Source organism: Thunnus albacares, chromosome 17 (assembly GCF_914725855.1).
Source record: "Thunnus albacares chromosome 17, fThuAlb1.1, whole genome shotgun sequence".
Taxonomy (NCBI): Eukaryota; Metazoa; Chordata; class Actinopteri; order Scombriformes; family Scombridae; genus Thunnus; species Thunnus albacares.
The window spans coordinates 29,038,620-29,056,928 of record NC_058122.1 but is presented as its reverse complement, the minus strand read 5'-3'; the positions used below and the strand labels follow the sequence as shown (position 1 = coordinate 29,056,928).

General features: G+C 39.2%; 1 protein-coding gene across 1 annotated transcript; it reads right to left on the bottom strand.

Annotated features, from left to right (window-relative positions):
• Window positions 1–8,187: 8,187 nt before the first annotated feature.
• On the bottom strand, window positions 8,188–15,630 carry LOC122967609 (keratin, type I cytoskeletal 13-like). The gene is made up of 7 exons (XM_044332338.1): window positions 14,492–15,630; window positions 12,500–12,582; window positions 11,817–11,973; window positions 10,514–10,675; window positions 9,699–9,824; window positions 9,371–9,594; window positions 8,188–8,524 (listed from the first exon to the last, which is right to left on the bottom strand). Exons 1-7 carry the CDS (start codon window positions 14,912–14,914, stop codon window positions 8,269–8,271), a joined length of 1,431 nt encoding a protein of 476 aa, XP_044188273.1. The 5' UTR covers window positions 14,915–15,630; the 3' UTR covers window positions 8,188–8,268.
• Window positions 15,631–18,309: the final 2,679 nt, after the last annotated feature.

Here is an 18,309-nt window from a genome sequence, read left to right as displayed (position 1 = left end):
CACCTGAAAGTGAGGGAGGGTTTTGGTGGTCCAGCCCTCGCTGCTGCACGCCTCAGGCAAAAATCAGACACAGAGCCAGTAGGACGATGACAAACAGAGCAACTGCAGACGAATCACAGGAGGAATTTTAACTGTCTGCCTGTTGCACAACGATGCATCACCTCCAGAACCTCTGTTTGTTCTGCTATCAGTATCTCAACATATCTTTCAGGTGACTCAGTGATGTCGTTTGCTCAGCTGCTTCTCTGTGAAGCTGATGAGTTTTATTTTATCTAATCTGCATGAGATTGTTGAACATTTCAGTCTAAAGCCCCTCGACCCTCCTCTGTCTAACACCCACCTGGATTCCTCTCTGCACGTCCAAACCTGTCTGTCACTCCGTTTGGATTCTCCTCTCTCCTCTGTTATTGTGCAAGCAAACAATGAAATCCTTTGTGTCGGCTCTTAACTCAGGCTCTGTTTGCTGTCATAAAACAGGGCAGAAAATGAGCTGTCATTCACTTTACAGCAGGTTTACAGTTAATGTGAAGTTTGGTGACAAAATAAATGTTCAAATTCAGATCTAAAAATACCACACACTACTCCCTGAATTACCTGATAATTATTCTTAATTTAACAAGGTAGCATCTCATTTAGAACCCAAATCTTACTTGTGAAGCCAAGACAAGTATAACAATGAACTCTTACACAAGCACTATGCCACTTTGCACACACTAGTACCATGCATTTTATTCTAAGTATATATTTTATTCTGTCTAACCTATTTGTGCTGTGTGTTTTATTTTATTCTAGGAATAGGTACTGTATATCTTAGTCTGAGTTTTATACAGAACACTGTACGCTGAGCCACGTCTAAGACCATTTCTGTCGCAACAGGCAATAAAGTTTTCTGAATCTGAAAGTCCGGTTTGGAAAATTTTACATTTATTGGTTCTTATTTAAACAATGAATGTCAGTATCTGTTTTTTTTTTAAAGAAACCTGTGCACAAGAAAACATTTGTTCATTAATCTTTAAGGTTTTCCAGCAGATGTTGGAACCTGGCTGCAGAAATTTGCTCCCATTCAGCCTTGAGAGCCTTAGAGAGGTCCAACACTGATGTTGATGGTCAGGTCTGACCCGTAGTTCATCCTAAATGTGGTTGAGGTCAAATTCTTCCAGACAAAACTGGGAAAACCATTTCTTTATGGAGCTGCCTTTGTGTCATGTTGCAACAGGAAAGAGACAAACACAAACTGTTGCCACAAAATAGGAAAATACTAAACTGAACTTATTTATGCTACTCTTATCTGTTTTTGGCTAATTTGCATGTATGGGTGTGTGCACCAGTACTCTCTTCACAAAAGACATTCCCAACTGAAAAATAAAGTTGTTTTAATTTAAAATGAATTTGAACATTGTTGTCTATAATATTGTATGCTGGTGGTAGTAAAATCTCCCTTCACTGGACCTAAGAGGCAAAAAACAAACCAAGACCAAGACAAAGCACTGTCTACATACTTTTGGCCATAAAATGTACAATTAACAGAAATATATATATCAAGACTAAAAAATTTAGACAGTAATGAGTCAATTAAATATGTATATATAAAGCATAATAAAGCTAATTAGAAAATAACAAAAAATAAAGTATTTAAACACTTCATATCTTATGTTTCTTTTGAATAAATGTTCTTAAATGTATTTGGTGAATTTGGTGGCATTAAAGGCCCAGAAAATGATTCAGCAAATAATTTAATTTTTTTATTAAAAGTTTGGTGACGTAGTGACTCTCAGAGTTAGCTAGCTATTCTGTGTTCACATCATATGTGATGGATGGCAGAGCTGATATGTTAAGGACTTGCAAATGTTTATGTCAGTGGTAGGCAAACAGCAGCCTGTGGGCCAAATCTGGCCCTCCAGAAAATATTATTGGCCCCTCACAAAAGCTGATGTTTTGACTTCAATCATTTGCATTGAACCTTTTACATAATTCTTCACAAATCTACTCTAGGTATCAAAATAAACTCATGTAAATCCACTAAGAAGAAACTGGCCCATGGTTGAACCTAACTGCTGACCCCCTGGTTCACATAGTCAGACAATTTAAGTTGGTTTTACGATATTAAACTTGGTCACACTACATCCATTAAATTTTAATCTCAGCAAACAACAGATGTCTATGTTTGTTTGATTTTTGTCAAAGCGGATATGTCGGAGTTTCAATAAAAGTCTGAGTTTCACAGTCGTAGTCGACTTTGATATGAAAGCTATAAGCTGGAAACTGGTAATAATGTTAAGTCTGATACAACATGAACACGTCAGTTAACCAACTTCACTTAGCATGCTTACTAGCTTGGTTGCTAACAGGACACAAGATCACGCAGTTTATTGTAAACCATGTCTCTTTTTTCACAGTTGTAATATTTAGTCTATTTACTTGCATAATAATAACATCAAAACTGTACATTTATGATATTGCTGAGTAAACCATAGCTGTGTCCCAATTCAGAGGCTGCATATGAAGACCGAATCCATCACAGCGGTGTGACAAGGCTGTCCCATTTCTTTTCCTGAATTTGGGGGATCCAATGGCTGGATCCTTCTTGACCCAATCTATCCAAAGATTCATGGCACGAACTGGACTTGGGACAGCCAAGTATCCCAGAATGTATTTCACACAAACTGTCAGCGATTGCTCAGATTTTGAGCCAGGCTAAAAACTGTTGTAATTTTCGCTGTAGGACTGTTAATATGTCACTTAATTAAGTTTTAATGTTTTTTCAGGCGAGAAAGTAACCATGTTTCATCTTTAACAATGTGTTGTATTTTGAAAGCTTGTTATATTATCCATTGTGTCAAATCTTCATCTGAAAAGTAACTAAAGCTGTCAAATAAATGTAGTACCTAAAAATTGTAATTACAGTACTTTAAGTCACCACTGCTTATCACAACTGAATGCCAGCTCAGCAATGTCATCTATGTTTATAATCTGACGTTGTTGTCATTCTTCAGTAAGTGTTCGTGTAGCCTCGGGTGTTTTTAATCAAAGCTGATCAGACACTAAACTGCACAGAGAAGAGGAAAAGGACTCCTTTGTGCTTGGTGCCTTTAGTAAGCCTCATATTTATATAACAGTGAAACAACTTTACATTGCAAGGAACAGAGGACCTGCAGTATTTTCCCTGTCAGTCCTTAAGTAGACAAACATGGCTGCTGGCGTTTAAACAACCTGTCAGCAGCTGCTTTTCACTGGTGGTGAAAGACGCAGAGCATCGAGTTTGTTCAGGACTTTCCATCACCTGATGAAGAACGCGACATTCCCAGTGTATATCTTGTACAATACTCTTTGTAGCAGCCCTTGGTGTCAATTAACAGACGTTGAGTTCAGCTGGTATGATGACTTTTATTCTTCGAGTACCGTGAAACTAAAACACAAAAAAAAATATCAAAAACTTAATCTCCATACATCAAAAGCATACATGCAACTACAATAGTATTTAAAAACATTACATTTACCACGTTTAACACAGCATAACTATAATTCATTACTACAATTAAAAACACATGTTATATTTATTACATTTACTTAAAACCACACTACAAACGTTACAAAAAAAACCCCCTAATAACGATACCATGAACATAACACCTCAGACAACTGCACTCCATAAACAAAAACATACATTACATAACGTTGTCTCCCTGACCCCACAAACAGCATTACATTTTTAATGTAATTTACTCGGTTAAGAATGTGGCCACTCTTTAAACCTGTTTCACTCACTTAGAATACTTGTATGACTTGGTAGTAAACCTGTTTCAAACTGTGGAGTGACATCACTGATCTGAACTGTCACTCTAATAAAACCTGGTGTCAGAGGTGACACACAGGCTGAACATTCATACTTTCCCTGAAGAAGGCTGTAGGGGATATTTTTTAGTGCAGTCATCACTTTGTTCTTGTTTACTGGTTTACTGTTATTTACTCTGTGAGAAGTGGATGTTGCTGATTCTGCAGCGGTGTGACTGTTGTGTCCACTAAACTCTGTCAGGTGTAATTATTGTTTTCCGGTTTGTTCCATGGATGCATGACAACAAGTCCTCTACATTAAACTCTAGATATGTGGTTTGATCATGTGACTCCAGAGCAACACATAGGAGAGTTTTCTAATCTGACGCCCCTATCAGCAGTAATCAGCAGGACGACATCATCTGCCTGTGCTTTATAAACCGTCATACATCACTGTTAAACAATGATGATGTTTGATGAAGTGACAGCACTGTGGTTAAGGTCTGGTTAGATTTAAAGATGATGGTTTGGGTTAAAATGATTACTTTGTTAAGTTAGATCAGGGGTTCTCAACCTTTTGTAGCTTAAGGACCACTTCTTCCAACGACCACCTTCCCAAATACATAAAAAAGAAATAAAAAACATGACTAAAAAAGTCGTGGTTGGATGATTGAGATGATTGCCCGTTTTAACAGAGAGGGATACCAACTGGCAGCCAGTATCCAGAATGATCAGTTCCATGAGTTTAATTTCCAACACAGTGGATAGAGACGTGTTTTCTGAAGAAGAAAGTTAGCTAACTAACAGTGCATTATGCATTTTAATTTGACGTTTTGTATTTATGTGAATTCTTGAGCACATTTATATATAAAATAATTTGCTTTGTAAATGACAAAAAACAAGACTAGGTCAAAACCTGGTATATGGCTGGACCGACGGTTTATGAACAATGTGTGAAAATGTGGCCAGTTTATTACAGTGATAGTGTTAGTGTCTATAATGTGAATTCCTGGATATTAAATGTTCATTTGCAATTTTCTGTTGTGGTCCCAGTGTAATGAAGTAGCATCACATGACATGGTTCAGCTACGTTTGAGTCAAAAAAATATATATATAAAAAAGTTGTGATATTTGATTTGAAAGAGAACTGATGTTACTTGTAATTATAACTATTCTAATTATTATTAACTCCTCCTGCTCTTTCATCTGTTTTACTCTGTGGATGTCTCTCGTTTTTCACTCTGCACTGAGTGTTTTGTCAGAGTGATGGTTATTTGAGTGCTTTAACTGTGCGTTCTCCCTCACAGTGGAAATTATAAATGAAAGTTTTGACAGCATTTTGAGTGAAAATTCAGTCAGCTTATTTCCACCTGGTTACTGCAGTCACAGTCAAATCAAGCGCACCTGTAGAGCAGCCGCCCCACACTAAACTGATATAACAGCTACATGAGTCTCATGTTTTACCTGCAAGACTCGAGTTTTAATGCTGTTGTTCATCATTTGTGATGTGAAAACATCAGAGAAATACAAAGCTTGCATCCTGGTATTAGTTCAGTTATAAAATCCAAACGCAGCACAGTGCTGCCACAGTAGAGGCAAAGAAAGAGCAACAGCCAATGAGGAAACTCCAACACGGCCGGTCGACCAATGGTGAAACTTCATCACTCACTCACTCACTCATGGACCACCGTGGTTACAGGATTGGCCCCGCCGTTGTAGTCCAGCCCAAAAAATAATTTTCACTATTTGGCAGTACCACTGCCTCCATGGCCCACTAGATGGCGCGCTGAGGCCCACCTGTGGGCCGCCAGCCCACTAGTTGAGAATGGCTGAGTTAGAGAAACATGTTGTGGGTTAAAGTTACTATTTCCTTAAAGTTAGGCCACCTTTGTCGTCATGGCTACAATAATAACCATGGGGGTAAGGTTATTGTAGTTACGCTTTTTAAAAAGCTGTCTCGACTCACGGTTGGAAACAGGAAATGAACAGTGTCTCCTGTGGCAAAGTCATGGATGTATAATAAGGGCTGGATGGGGCGCCGCCGCTGAGCCTTGCAGCCAATTTTTCCACTCGCGGTATTGCAGCGAAAAATCCCCCTGCAGCCTAAAAAGGATTTTCCCCATAGACCACCATTGTAAGAGACGTCTGTAAAACTGTTGACAGGACACCTCGAACTGCAAATAATGTCAATTATGACTCTTTCTATTATGAACTTTTGATCCATGGAGGTTTTATGTTTGTCAAACTTCCCTTGAGCCGAGAAAAGCGATTTAAAAATCCGTGACGTCATCACAATGTAAAGTCTATGGGCCAGCGGGAGCTCGTGGGCGGGGCCAGAGGGGGAAACACTACTGCGCATATTCAGTGGGCCGCACAACGCGGAAGCAAACCTGGAAGCTAGAAACTTTTTTTGGCGTATGCGCCAGGCGAGCAATTCCTATAGGACTGAATGGGCGCCATTTTTAGTCCGGTATCCAGCTCTCATAATACATCCCTGGGCAAAGTCCACTGTTGGGTTAAAGCTTCCATCCACCCTCCTCCTCTGAATGAACAAATCAATCCACATATATATACATCATCTGAACTGCACCACTGCTCCACCTCACAGTTACTAAGGCTGCTGGATGGCAGCTGTCACTCAAACGCAGTGGCGTCGTTCAGCCTGGGCGTCCGAGGCAACAGCCCCGAATGTTTATGAACAGCTCCGGGTCTCAAAAAACTTTTTTTTTTTTACAAAAATAAGAATAATAAAAACAAAACCCCAGATCTATTCATCTGATCATGCATTAAAGTTGCAATAAACAATATTTAGCTGTATTAGTTGTCAGAAAATAACTATCTGCTATGTAGAGATATTGTGGAGTGACGTCCTTACCAGTGAATGAAGTCACACTCCCTCTGTGTTTGTCGTTATCCGAGCTTCTCTGTTCTTTGTCTTGATAGAGACGCGCCAGCCGCACGTGCATGTTGGTGCATGTGAGTCCCTCTGTGTCTGTTTCCGAGATGGCAGCCATGTTACAAACTTTCTCAAATTACAGCTACACAGTTCACTAAAATATGTTTCTGAAAGCATCTGAGGTGCGAAATAGGCGACGCAGTCACAGAATCTTGATCTATATTTGATCAGCTCTTCCTAGTTTGACAGTTCCTTTTTTTTTGCCTAAACAACACACATTTGTTTTGGGTCTGAGATGTTGGTGCTACAGTGCGACATCTGGTGGCTGAATGTCGTGTATTGCAATTTTAAAGCCCTTGAAAATAATATGATATCAAAAATCCAAGTATGTTTTAGGCATGTGTGTCAGTCATGCAGCAGATCTACTTCACACTCGGCGAGTGCGAGAGAGACAAGGAGAGTGCACAGATTATAGGGCTTGGGTTATAGGACTTGTCATTGTTGACATCTGGTGGTAGCTAGCTAACTACCTCACTGTGGCAAGACTTGAAAGTTATGGATATAAGAAGTTTTTTCCAAAAGAAAATGGATGAAGGCACAGGTGAGGCTACAGGAAGCTGATGAAGAAGAGGGCTCTTTAGCTAGCTAGCTAGTCTGGCTCAGTGGTTCTAAAACATTTTTGTCACGAGGCACACCAGTTATGATACCACATATGATTATAGATATGTAAATCATCATAAATAAGACTAATTCCACAGCACACCAGTGTGCGACGGCACACAGTTTGAGAACCACTGACCAGAACTTGCAGTGTCTCACATCTTATATTAATTTTACTCTGAAATAACTTAGGAATGTTTCAGTTATCGGGTGAAGAAAGATTTCTGGGCTCGGCTAAGCTCCCAGTGTTTCAAGATCCTACCAACACCTCTGCTCAAACCCAACTATAGGTCGTTTTTGGCATTATGACCTGTTGTGTCGTCTTTCTTGGGAGGACAGTCTCCTGCATTAAGAGAGCTGATACAGCTCTGATTCAGCTTGTTTTTCAGTTTTCCAAACTGATATAAAAATATATCTTTACTTTGTTACTTACTCCAAAATAAACCTATTTAAAGTTATAATCCTTCACATTTTCATTAAGTCAAATCTTGTTTTTGATTCTGTACTACAGCTCCATTCACTTATTTACATTCGTTTCTGTACAGCAGTTTTCATCGTTGAGTGGAGGGTTTTTTCTTTGTGCTGTGTCTGCAGTTACCAGCTGTGACCACAGGTGGCGCCAAATCCACCAGGACTGAAATGTGTGTTTCTTAATTATGTTTTCTCAATAACAGAATCATTTTCAAATGTCATTAAGTCTCATTAGATGACAGGAAATCATCTGTGAACATTTAGTGTTTTTATTGTTTATTTAATTTTAATCATTGACTTGACTTTCATTAACAGTTTATTGGAGCAGCACCTAGTGGTCACACGAGGAACTGCAGCTGGAGTTTGGACAGAAGACACAACAGACCAGGTTTTATTTTGAAGCACCTCAGCAGACTTTTATTGGTGTGTAATTTCTGGGCGATCTGTGTGTGTGCGCCCTCTGCTGGTGCTCACTCAGTCAGGGTCTCAGTGACGGTCTCTGTGGAGGAGCTCACCACCTTCCCGTCCACCACTTCCTCTACAATGGTGATTATCTTCTGTTTGGTGGTGGAGGTGGAGGTGGAGGAGGCAGAAGTGGCGGAGGCAGCAGAAGCGGCAGAGGCGGCGGAGACGGCGGAGGAGGCCGAGACAGCAGAGGAGGCGGAGGAGGACAATGCGGAGGATAAGTTGGAGGATATGTTGGAGGATATGTTGGATATGGAGATACTGCAGGACAAAAACAAAAAGAGGGCGTTCAGTCACAAGAATCCAAACCTCATCTGTTTGATCTCATACTAAAAAATTCCCTTCAGAGACAAACATTTAAAGCATCATGGGACACTAAAACTCCCAGCTGATACCCAAGAAAATCATGTTCTTCTGGGTTTTATGAATAATAAATAATATATATTTAAATAATAACTGAATTGCCCAAAAAATAAACATGATCTTGTTGCAGGTTTCAGAACCTGGTTAAGAAATGTACTTTGTCCCTTTCAATCTCATCTTAATAATGCAAATTCTTCTTCATTAGAATTGCATAATAGAATTTACAGGTTTTTTTCACTCAAGTTTAGTTATTTGTTGGAATGTTTTGTGGAAAATTATTTATTTACAGAATTTAACACCTAAAGAACTTTTTTCTTGATGTTGTTTCAGAGGTTTTTCCAACCTGATAAAAATACAATCCTGTCAAAACACTAAACATCTATACTGTGCTTTATGTTTATAAGTATGTTCACGATGTTACGCACTTTGTAAACAATGTTTTATTAGATTATAATTACTGGTCAATAATTTAACTTTTGAAAATATATGTCACCCATTCAGAAATGCCATCATTTTGCATGTGAGTAGAACTATACATGCTCTAGGAGACTTTTTATGAACACTTTTTATGAAATAAAGATTTTTTTATCTTTATGTGCACACGTTCTCAATCCAGCACAAATATCCGTATATGAGTGGATAGAGGAGATTAACAAACGCTGGTCCTAAATATTTTCTGCAGTTTTGTTTTTATCTACTTCCAGCACATTTTCCTTCCTGTAAATAATCTTGTCATTCTCTCACCTGCCGCTGGCCTCTCCGTCCAGCAGCCTCCTGTACTCAGCGATCTCCATCTCCAGCCTGGTCTTGATGTCCAGCAGCATCTGGTACTCATATCCTTGACGCTCCAGGTCGGCTCTCAGCTGGGCCAGCTGCTCCTCCAGCATGCCCACCTGACTCTGGTAGCTCGACAGCTGCATGCCGTAGCGGTTCTGAGTCTCAGCCAACGTGGACTCCAACGACGCTTTCTGCAGGAGAGAAGAGAGAAGAGAATAGAGGGTTCAGCTTCTTTATCACCTCAAAAGAAGAACAAAAAAACGCTGGATATAAAAGCAGCAGATGTGATGATGACCATGCTGATCTGTGACTGCAGCTCGATCTCCAGGCCCTGCAGTGTTCGTTTGATCTCTGAGATCTCGGATCTGGACGTCTGGAGGGTTTCTGTGCTGACGGCGACTTCTTTGTTTAGTGTTTCTGTCTGTGGAGAACAAAAAAACATCATGATCACAACATATTAACCTGCAGACGGGAAATAATACATGGAAATACACATTTAGTAATCCAGAAATGAAAAGTAGTTACACCAGCTTCATTTTTACTTTTTACCCCCCTACTTTATGTATTAGAAGCTGTAATTACTTGATATATTTTTAGACAGCATACAAAACGTACAGCGGAAAAACAAATACAATAAAGCTAATTTCTTTCTTTTTCCTTTAATTGTATTTCCTTCATTTCCTCCTTCAGTTTATCTGAAAGCATAATTTTCATATTTGCTAATACTCTTTTTTTTTTTTTTTTTTTACACATAAAGGAACAGAATAATAGATTCCACCTGCAAAAAAACACCACAAAACAGACAAAATTTAACTTTTGTAATTTGACTATTTGCCCTTTTTGAAATAAACTCATAAAATAAAATCTTCATAAAATCATATAAAAATAAAATGATACCATGATACAACGTTTGAAATGTAGTCACCATCTTTGTGGTTATTAAAGTCAAAAATAAATATATAACAAAAAGTTCTGAGAAGAGTCAAATTCACCCTGATTTGACCCAACACCACTTTTTTCCTGAACTGACTCTACTGAATTAATAGTTAACTGTAATCCTCCGGCCTCTTTGGACAAAATTTGTAAAAACTCTTTTGTCCGTGTCCTCACCTTGGCCTGGAACCACGCCTCCAAGTCTTTGCGGCTTTTGGTGGTGATGCCTTCGTAGTGTTCTCTGATTTCCTCCATGACCTTGTTGAGGTCGACCTGAGGAGCAGCGTCCACCTCCACGTTCACCTGGCCGGTCATCTGACCCCTCATCGCCAGCAGCTCCTACGAAAAAACAACGAGACACAAGAAAAGTGAAGATTCGCCTCCCTGCAGCTGCAGCAAGTTTAACTTTCATTTAAGAAAGACAACACAGACGTGCATTATAAGCCTGTGTTGTATAGTTAATGTTGCTGTTGACTCCACAACAAGAACTAGTTTGACGTTTCAGCCGCTAATCGATGCTACAAATGCAGAAAGCAGCAAATACAGAAGCAGTGAAGTTCAGCACGGACGGAAAACTGTAACAAATAGAAAAGTTGTAATGCTTCATTTTATAGGACATAGGATTATTTGACCACTAATGACCTACATAACACCTAAAACCTTTAATCTTTGTTTTCTGAATGTTTTCAAGAGAATATTCAGGATCCACCGTCAACACGTGTTCTTTCAGCTTTCTGCTCCATATTTACAACTTTGTTTATGAAAAACTTGAATTAGATTATATAGAGGCGTGTCAGTCAGTCTACTATTTATATTTTTATTGAAATCGATATTTAAAGCGACCTTAACCACCAAATCACATTAATTCCACTGGAGTCAAAAGCTGAGCTAGCATGCTAGGCTAATTAGCATTAGCAGGAGTTTGGCTTTATTTGTATTCTCCATCGTGATTGGATTTAGCTGCTGCCTTATTTAGTTTTGTGGAGTAGTTGACTGATTTACCAAGATTACAACAGCTGGGAAAAATCAATAACTAATACATTTAGTTTTAGTTTAAGCTAAGGTTAGCTGTAGCTATCTCAACAACTAGCTTCCACTTGATTGAGCTCTGTTGTTTTAGAGCGCAGAAAATGCATAGTTACTGCTGTTAAACATCAGAACATCAGATTTTGGTCTTAACTCAGTTTTGAGTTAAATATGTAGCTACTGTGTTGTGTTTTTGTGGGACTTTAATCTCTTCACATTGCCTGACATCTGTGTTGCAGATATTGTTGGGACTAGACAGGCACCAATTCTCCTGATACAGATTCTGATTCCTCAGCTCAGGATATCTGCTGATATTGATTATTGATCTGATACCAGTACTTTTTCACAAATTTAAAATCTGTGACTTGAACACAGAAATGTAATCGATGTGGATTGGTGACTTCTTGCTAGTACCCGATCTGCTTATTAAGATCAGGATCGATAGCCCACTGACCTCCTCGTGGTTCTTCTTGAGGAAGATCAGCTCCTCCTTCAGGCCCTCAATCTGCATCTCCAGGTCGGCTCTGGACAGCGTCAGCTCGTCCAGGACTTTCCTCAGCCCGGCAATGTCAGCCTCCACCGACTGACGCATGGCCATCTCATTCTCAAACCTGCAGCACAGCACAAAGCATTTGTCTCAAAACTGTTTTTTACAGAAATAAAACTGATTTAAGCAGGCAACAGAGAGGGGGAAATGGTGAAAATGTGGTTGAAATATTTCATGAAAAGAAGCTTATTCACTGAAATAATAGAAACTTGATGCCATTGCCTGAATTTGCTAAACAAAATAAGGGGCATCAGGCAGGGATGACGGTTGGTGTCAAAGCTGTAGTGCTTCAAGCTGCATTTCCTCCAACTGCCACTAGGTGCTGGCTGGTAAACTCTTTACTGAAGTAAACTTTTATCATAAAAGAACTGTTTTTCCTCAGTAAAGTACAGTTTCGGACATATTTTAAATGCAGCCTGTCCTCTTACTTTTGATGACTTTTGCCTAAAGTCAGATTTTGTTTTGGTTTCCGTGTGAATACTGCCATGTCAGACTCTAACATAAAATCTTTTGTTTTCTCAGATGTCGACATGCATGCTTATTTCTGTTTCTTTAAATTTGAACTCTATTAATCAAATTCATTCACTCACTTGAGCCTGAAGTCGTCGGCGGCCAGCTTGGCATTGTCGATGGCGAGGTAGATGCCGCCGCTCATTCTGGTGGCATCTTGGATCTGAAAGAAAAAAAATGGTGGTGAGTGTTTTATGTTTTATGCATTTGTTTAATCTAATATTTTAAGTAGTAGCTAAAGGTGTTAGTAATAGTAGATTTATCAGAGATAGATTTGTATTTATTCTCAGTCAGCTTGTGATGCTGATTTGTCGACTGCTGGTGATTTTTTGTTAATTCTCCAGGATTATTTTGGTGACTTTCTCTGCGTTCATGTTTTCCTAAAAAACAAAGTATAGACTCGTACAACAGTAATCCCTCTCGATCATCACTAATCACCCACTAGAAGTGTGTGGTGGTGTATATATCTACAGACTCTGCCCTCTGCCTTTATTTTCTTATTTTCTCTTTTTTTTTTTTTGCTGTGTTCGGGACATTTCTGGGCGTCAACCTTTGAGCAGTGGGTGTGTAGCTCCCAGCCAATAACAGCCCTGTAACCACCCTGTGTGCTGTCTCCGTGTCTCTCCTCTGCTCCGCTCTGCTCTCTGTATCTGTGTCATAGATGTATAAAGAGCAGCAGGTCTGTGTGCCTGTTGACCGAGGGCGGGGCTGAGATACACACACACACACACAGAGCAGAGAGGCCACAGCGGACAGGATGTTCTGCATTCACACAAAATCTGGCAACGCAGTGTTGTGCAGAGGTGTGGGCGTGTTTATTTGTGCTTTAGAGCGTAACCGCCATGAAACAATCAGAAAATAATGTTTTATTTATCTCATTCACAGCTTTGTTCTCTCTCTGAGTCGCGGAGGAGAGGCCAACTTTGAATGCTGAGTTTACAAACACCAACTGACAAATCCTGCGCAGTGCACCTTTAACATTTTGCACGTGCATGGTGCCCTTTTTTTCAGTACAAACTCAGCTATCAGTCTAACTTATAATTTTATCAATCGTCAGTGTCACAAAGTATGAAGCTACCAGGAACACAAATTATATGAAAAATGACACAGTTGCCTATAAAAACGTAAAATATTATTATAGAACAGCTCAAGGTTGTAAAAAGTTTTTTTCACTGTTCAAACACACAAATAAAGCAGCAAAAATGAAAAAATTATAACTATAATAGAGTAGAGCTGCAACAATTAGTGGATCAACTGAAAATTAATCAGCAACTATTTTGCGTATCAATTAATTGTTATAGTTGATTTTATGTTTTCTTTTGTTAAATTTGCCAATGAACTGAATATTTTGGGGTTTTGAACTGTGAGTACATTATCTTGGGCTGTTCATAATGGGCATCAATTTCAACAGTCTATTTACATGTCAAGTCTTTTTCATTAAAAGAATGTGTCTCTTTAAATCACTGAAAATATTAAGTTTTATTTTAGTTTTATGTTCTACCAACTTTCTCAGTTTGTCCCTACATGACGTATAAATATTATTATTATTAATTCTTTTCTTGCAAGCTTTCATCTCTTGTTCTTTTTGCTTAAAGTGGAATATTTGTATGATGACTTTGTGCAGATTAAAGCATGTTTATATGATCCAGTTACATGACTGCTTCAAATTTTAATTTGTTTTGTTAATATTTATCAGCCATGTACGAATATTTCCTTGATGACCTCTGACCAAACTTCTGCTGTCTCCTCAAAATAACGTTCATATTTTAATAAAAAAACATTTTCCAATTACTTTGTGTTGGCGTCGTGAGTCCTGTGTGTGTTTTAAGGTTTGGTTAAGGTCAGTGAAAGATGGTGGTTTCATTTAAATGTTAATAGTAATTCAGTCTTTACATAAGTGTTTTTGTGTGAAATCATAACTTGAAAAGTAACTACTAAAGCTGAATGTAGTGGAGTAGAAGTATAAAGTACATGTATCTTAAAACTGAGTGAATGGGCTTTTTGTTTTCCATCACTGCAGGTGAATCATGTGCTTCCTGCTGCAGAGGTCACGTGAGTAAACGTGAGCTTACCTTGGCCTGCAGCTCTGTGATGGTGGCACAGAAGGCGCTGTAGTCTCTGGCGGCGGGGGAGGCCTTGCTCTCCAGGAACAGTCTGATCTTCATCTCCAGGTCGGCGTTGGCCGTCTCCAGATTGCGCACCTTCTCCAGGTAGGAGGCCAGACGGTCGTTCAGGTTCTGCATGGTGGCCTTCTCGCTGGCTGAGATGTCCAAGCTATCGCCACCGCTGAAGCTGAACCCTGCACCGCCAGCGCCGCCGCCGTAGCTGAAGCCATAACCACCTCCACCGCCACCACCTGCTGACATGGACATGGAGGAGCCACCGGAGGAAATTTTGACATGGGAGCCACCGGCGCCGCCATACATGGACCTGCTGCTGCTCATGTAGGCTCCGCCACCCATTGACCTGGAGCTTCTGGAGCTAAAGCTCATCATTTTGTCAGTTTACAGATGCTGCGGTAAAGGAGGCTGTTCTGCTTCAGCTGGAGAGGAGAGAGTGAGGAGCTCAGAGAGAGTCTGATAATTTATACTGTTAGATGAGGAGGAGGAGGAGGAGGAGGGGGAGGGGGAGGGGGGCCAAGCCTGGGAGGAGACACCTGCTTTGTTTAACTCACAACTCGCAGTAATGAATCTGTGATGTGGGTGTGTCTGAGAAATTTGCTGCAGTGTACTTGCACCTGCAGAGGCATCATCACGCCACTCTTACTTTACAATAAATATCAGAGTACCGCAGGGCGAGTCCAGACCTGTGTGACATTTAATGAAAATGAAAAAAGTTCCTTCCCAGCAGGAATTAAAAATCAATCAGAAGCGTAAAAACTATGGTCATGCTTAGAATCATCTGTTAGGTAACTGTTGGCCGCAGATCTATTGTGCTGTGAAGCAGGAGCCAAACTGGTTTAAAGAGTAAACTACTTGTTTGACTAGGATGAGTCCTCGTCAGCTGCTTAATCTTGAGTAAACAGATTAGGGTATTAGAGGCTAGTTTGACAGAATTAAATCATTACATGAATCGTTTTGAAACAACTAAATGATTCCTGCTGCAGCTGACAATGATCTTAATTCTTTTTTTTTTTTTTAATCAATCTATTAACCGTTTAGTCTATAAAACATTAGAAAATAGTGTAATAAATGTTCATCACAGCTCAGATGTCTTGTTGTTGATGATTTAAATGATATAAAACAGAAAACATGTAAATGGTCACATTTTTCTTTGATAAAATGTTGCAAATTAATTAATTAATTGGTCTAACTGGTTTCACATCAAAGTTTTAACCATTTTAATTCTGACAAAACCTGAGATACACAACTTTTGACAAGCATGAACACATATTAAACAGAAACAGTAACTTAATATAGGAGGAGGTGAAGGGAGGCTCTGTCTCCCAACATGATTAACTCGTCAGCTTGACTGACACTCAGGACTACATGAGGTGTCTTCTGTAAGCCTCCTACAACCGCCAAGCCTCCATTTTGATTGGTGCGAAGGGATTTTACGTAAATACAGACAGAGGTAGAGACATGAAATACTGTACTGTAGAAACAGATACAATAACATTTAAACAGAGAAAACGTGACAAAAACCAGACAAAACTAAAAATAAAATACAATAAAAAATATAAATAATAATAATAATATATGTAAGCCAGTTATCTTTGCTAGGAGTGGTTATAATAATATTACTAATGTTATATATGTGTATAATATAACTATTGTTTTCATGATGTTACTTTATTGTTTTCATGCTAATTATTATTTTCTATGCTAACGTTACCTGTTTGAGGGGGTTTCTGTGCTGCCGGTTGATGTTTGGGACATTCACAGTTAATTTCTCACTACCTGTAGAACAAACGTTATGTAGTCCGCGTTAGCGTTATCACTGCTACTGGTGGCTGTTTCTCACTGGAATACATGTCATGTCATAGATGTCTATCAAAGGTGTCACATACAAATTCACCTGTAACAGTAATATTACTGGTTTCCAGCAAGTTGATTTATTACTAAATACTGAAAAAGTTCATATACAAGCTATCAGATCCAGGTATCATCGGATAATTCGTAATTCATTTGTAATTTAAAAACCAAAAAAAGGTAAATCTGTTATTTGTTTCAAAACAAAAAACAAAAAAACATTTTTGGTGTCAGAATCAAATAACGAAAAATCAATCAAACCCGGCCTGTTTTTGGTTTTTGCTGATTTGTTTTATCGTTATTCCTTTTTGGATTGAATATCCAGCAGGTCTGCGGACATTCAGCCAATTCGTTTTTGAGTTTGAAACCAAAAACGGAAGTCACATGGGGTTTTTCCTTTTTTCATTTTAAACCAAAAATGAAAAACAAAATCACGTGATCTATTCCTCTTTAGTTTCCCAACGAAAATCCAGAAAACTAAATTCAAAAGGCCGTGCAATTTTGTTTGAAAAGAAAGAAAGTGTTTTGCCAATACTACAATTTACACTTAAGTCTGTCGAGTTCAGCAGCAAGCTAACGTTAGCTGCAACTTTGTAATACTAGCTTACCAACTAAGCTAACGTTCCACAAAGCTGAACTGCTGTCACCATGTCCCCATCTGAGCACAGTGTTAAGAGTAAAGATAAAGAGAAAATGCTCTCCACCAGGAATACGACGAAAGTTTCACCCAAAGGTAAGACGGCAACTGCTGAGATCACTAGTGTCCTTCTCCAGCTGTTCCTGCTGTTGTTGCTGTTTGTTGTTGCTAGTCATGTATCTATTGGAGGTTTTTCCTTACCACTGTCACCAAGTGCTTCAAAATTGAATTGAATTGAATTGAACAGTGCCCATGCTCCGAACATGATTATATTTGCTCCAACACTCGCAGCCAGAACCCAGAGCTGTCACCTCTGCCCTGACCCTGACACTGATGCCAATCTAGATGGAAAGAGGCTGAAAGGCGACATAACGCTGACTGATTTGCAGAACAACATTGCTGCATTAATCAATGAACATACCAATAAGAGCATGATGATCAACGGTAACACTGTCAGCATCAACGCTTTGAAAAAATCCATTGACTTTGTGTTTATTGAGGTCAAAACCCTGAAAACTGACTGGGTAGATTGGTGAAAACCACATCTAAGAATAACGTCCAGCGGCTGTAGGAGGTGGGAGTGAAAATCAACGAGACAGAAAGGTACCAGCAAAGACGGAACCTACGGCTCCACGATGTCCCTGGAGACAAACAAGAAAACATCAAAGACAAGGTTGCCAACATTTGCTGTGCTGTTGTTAGAGAGACCCTACAAAGATCAGGGAAGATACCGACATCGTTCATTGTCTGGGTTGTCATAAGCAGCAGAGGCCGAGGATGACCAACAACACTTCTTACATTGTCTTTATCGGTTGTTTCTCTCAGTGCCAGAGGATTAAGAGCGAATATAAAGCGTAAAGCTTTGTCTTCTTTTTTGAAAGCTCAGTGGGTAAATGGCATATGGTTCTCTGCAGAGGTTGCTATCTTAAAGAATCACTTTAATGGAGTTATGTGGCACGTAGAAAGTGACCCTAAAGGCTGTTATGTTCTATTAATTCTTAATGTTGATAACAGCATTCTCCTTGTTGCCAGTTTATATGGATATATCTCTAAACCTAATGACAGGAAGGCAGAGGCTCATATCCTGACTTACTGCAGCTTTTATCTCTAGATGTGAACCAACAGACCACTGTGGCCATTGATAACATGCTTCAAACAGAATCATATCATAATACATCATAATACATAATGTTAGAAAATCAGTCTTAATGAACTCTCGTGAACATGGTTTCCACCCTTAACACTACTTTCAAGATAAATTGGATGAAACAGTTTCTCAAAA

Bases quoted from the DNA above. Each gene is read 5' to 3' on its own strand.
- LOC122967609 (XM_044332338.1), bottom strand. From the start codon at position 14,914: ATGATGAGCTTTAGCTCCAGAAGCTCCAGGTCAATGGGTGGCGGAGCC. The intron at 11,974-12,499 runs GTGAGTGAATGA...GCTGTGCTGCAG, and splicing joins GCCGACGACTTCAGGCTCAA to GTTTGAGAATGAGATGGCCA. The intron at 9,825-10,513 runs GTGAGGACACGG...TGTTCTCCACAG, and splicing joins AGGCGTGGTTCCAGGCCAAG to ACAGAAACACTAAACAAAGA.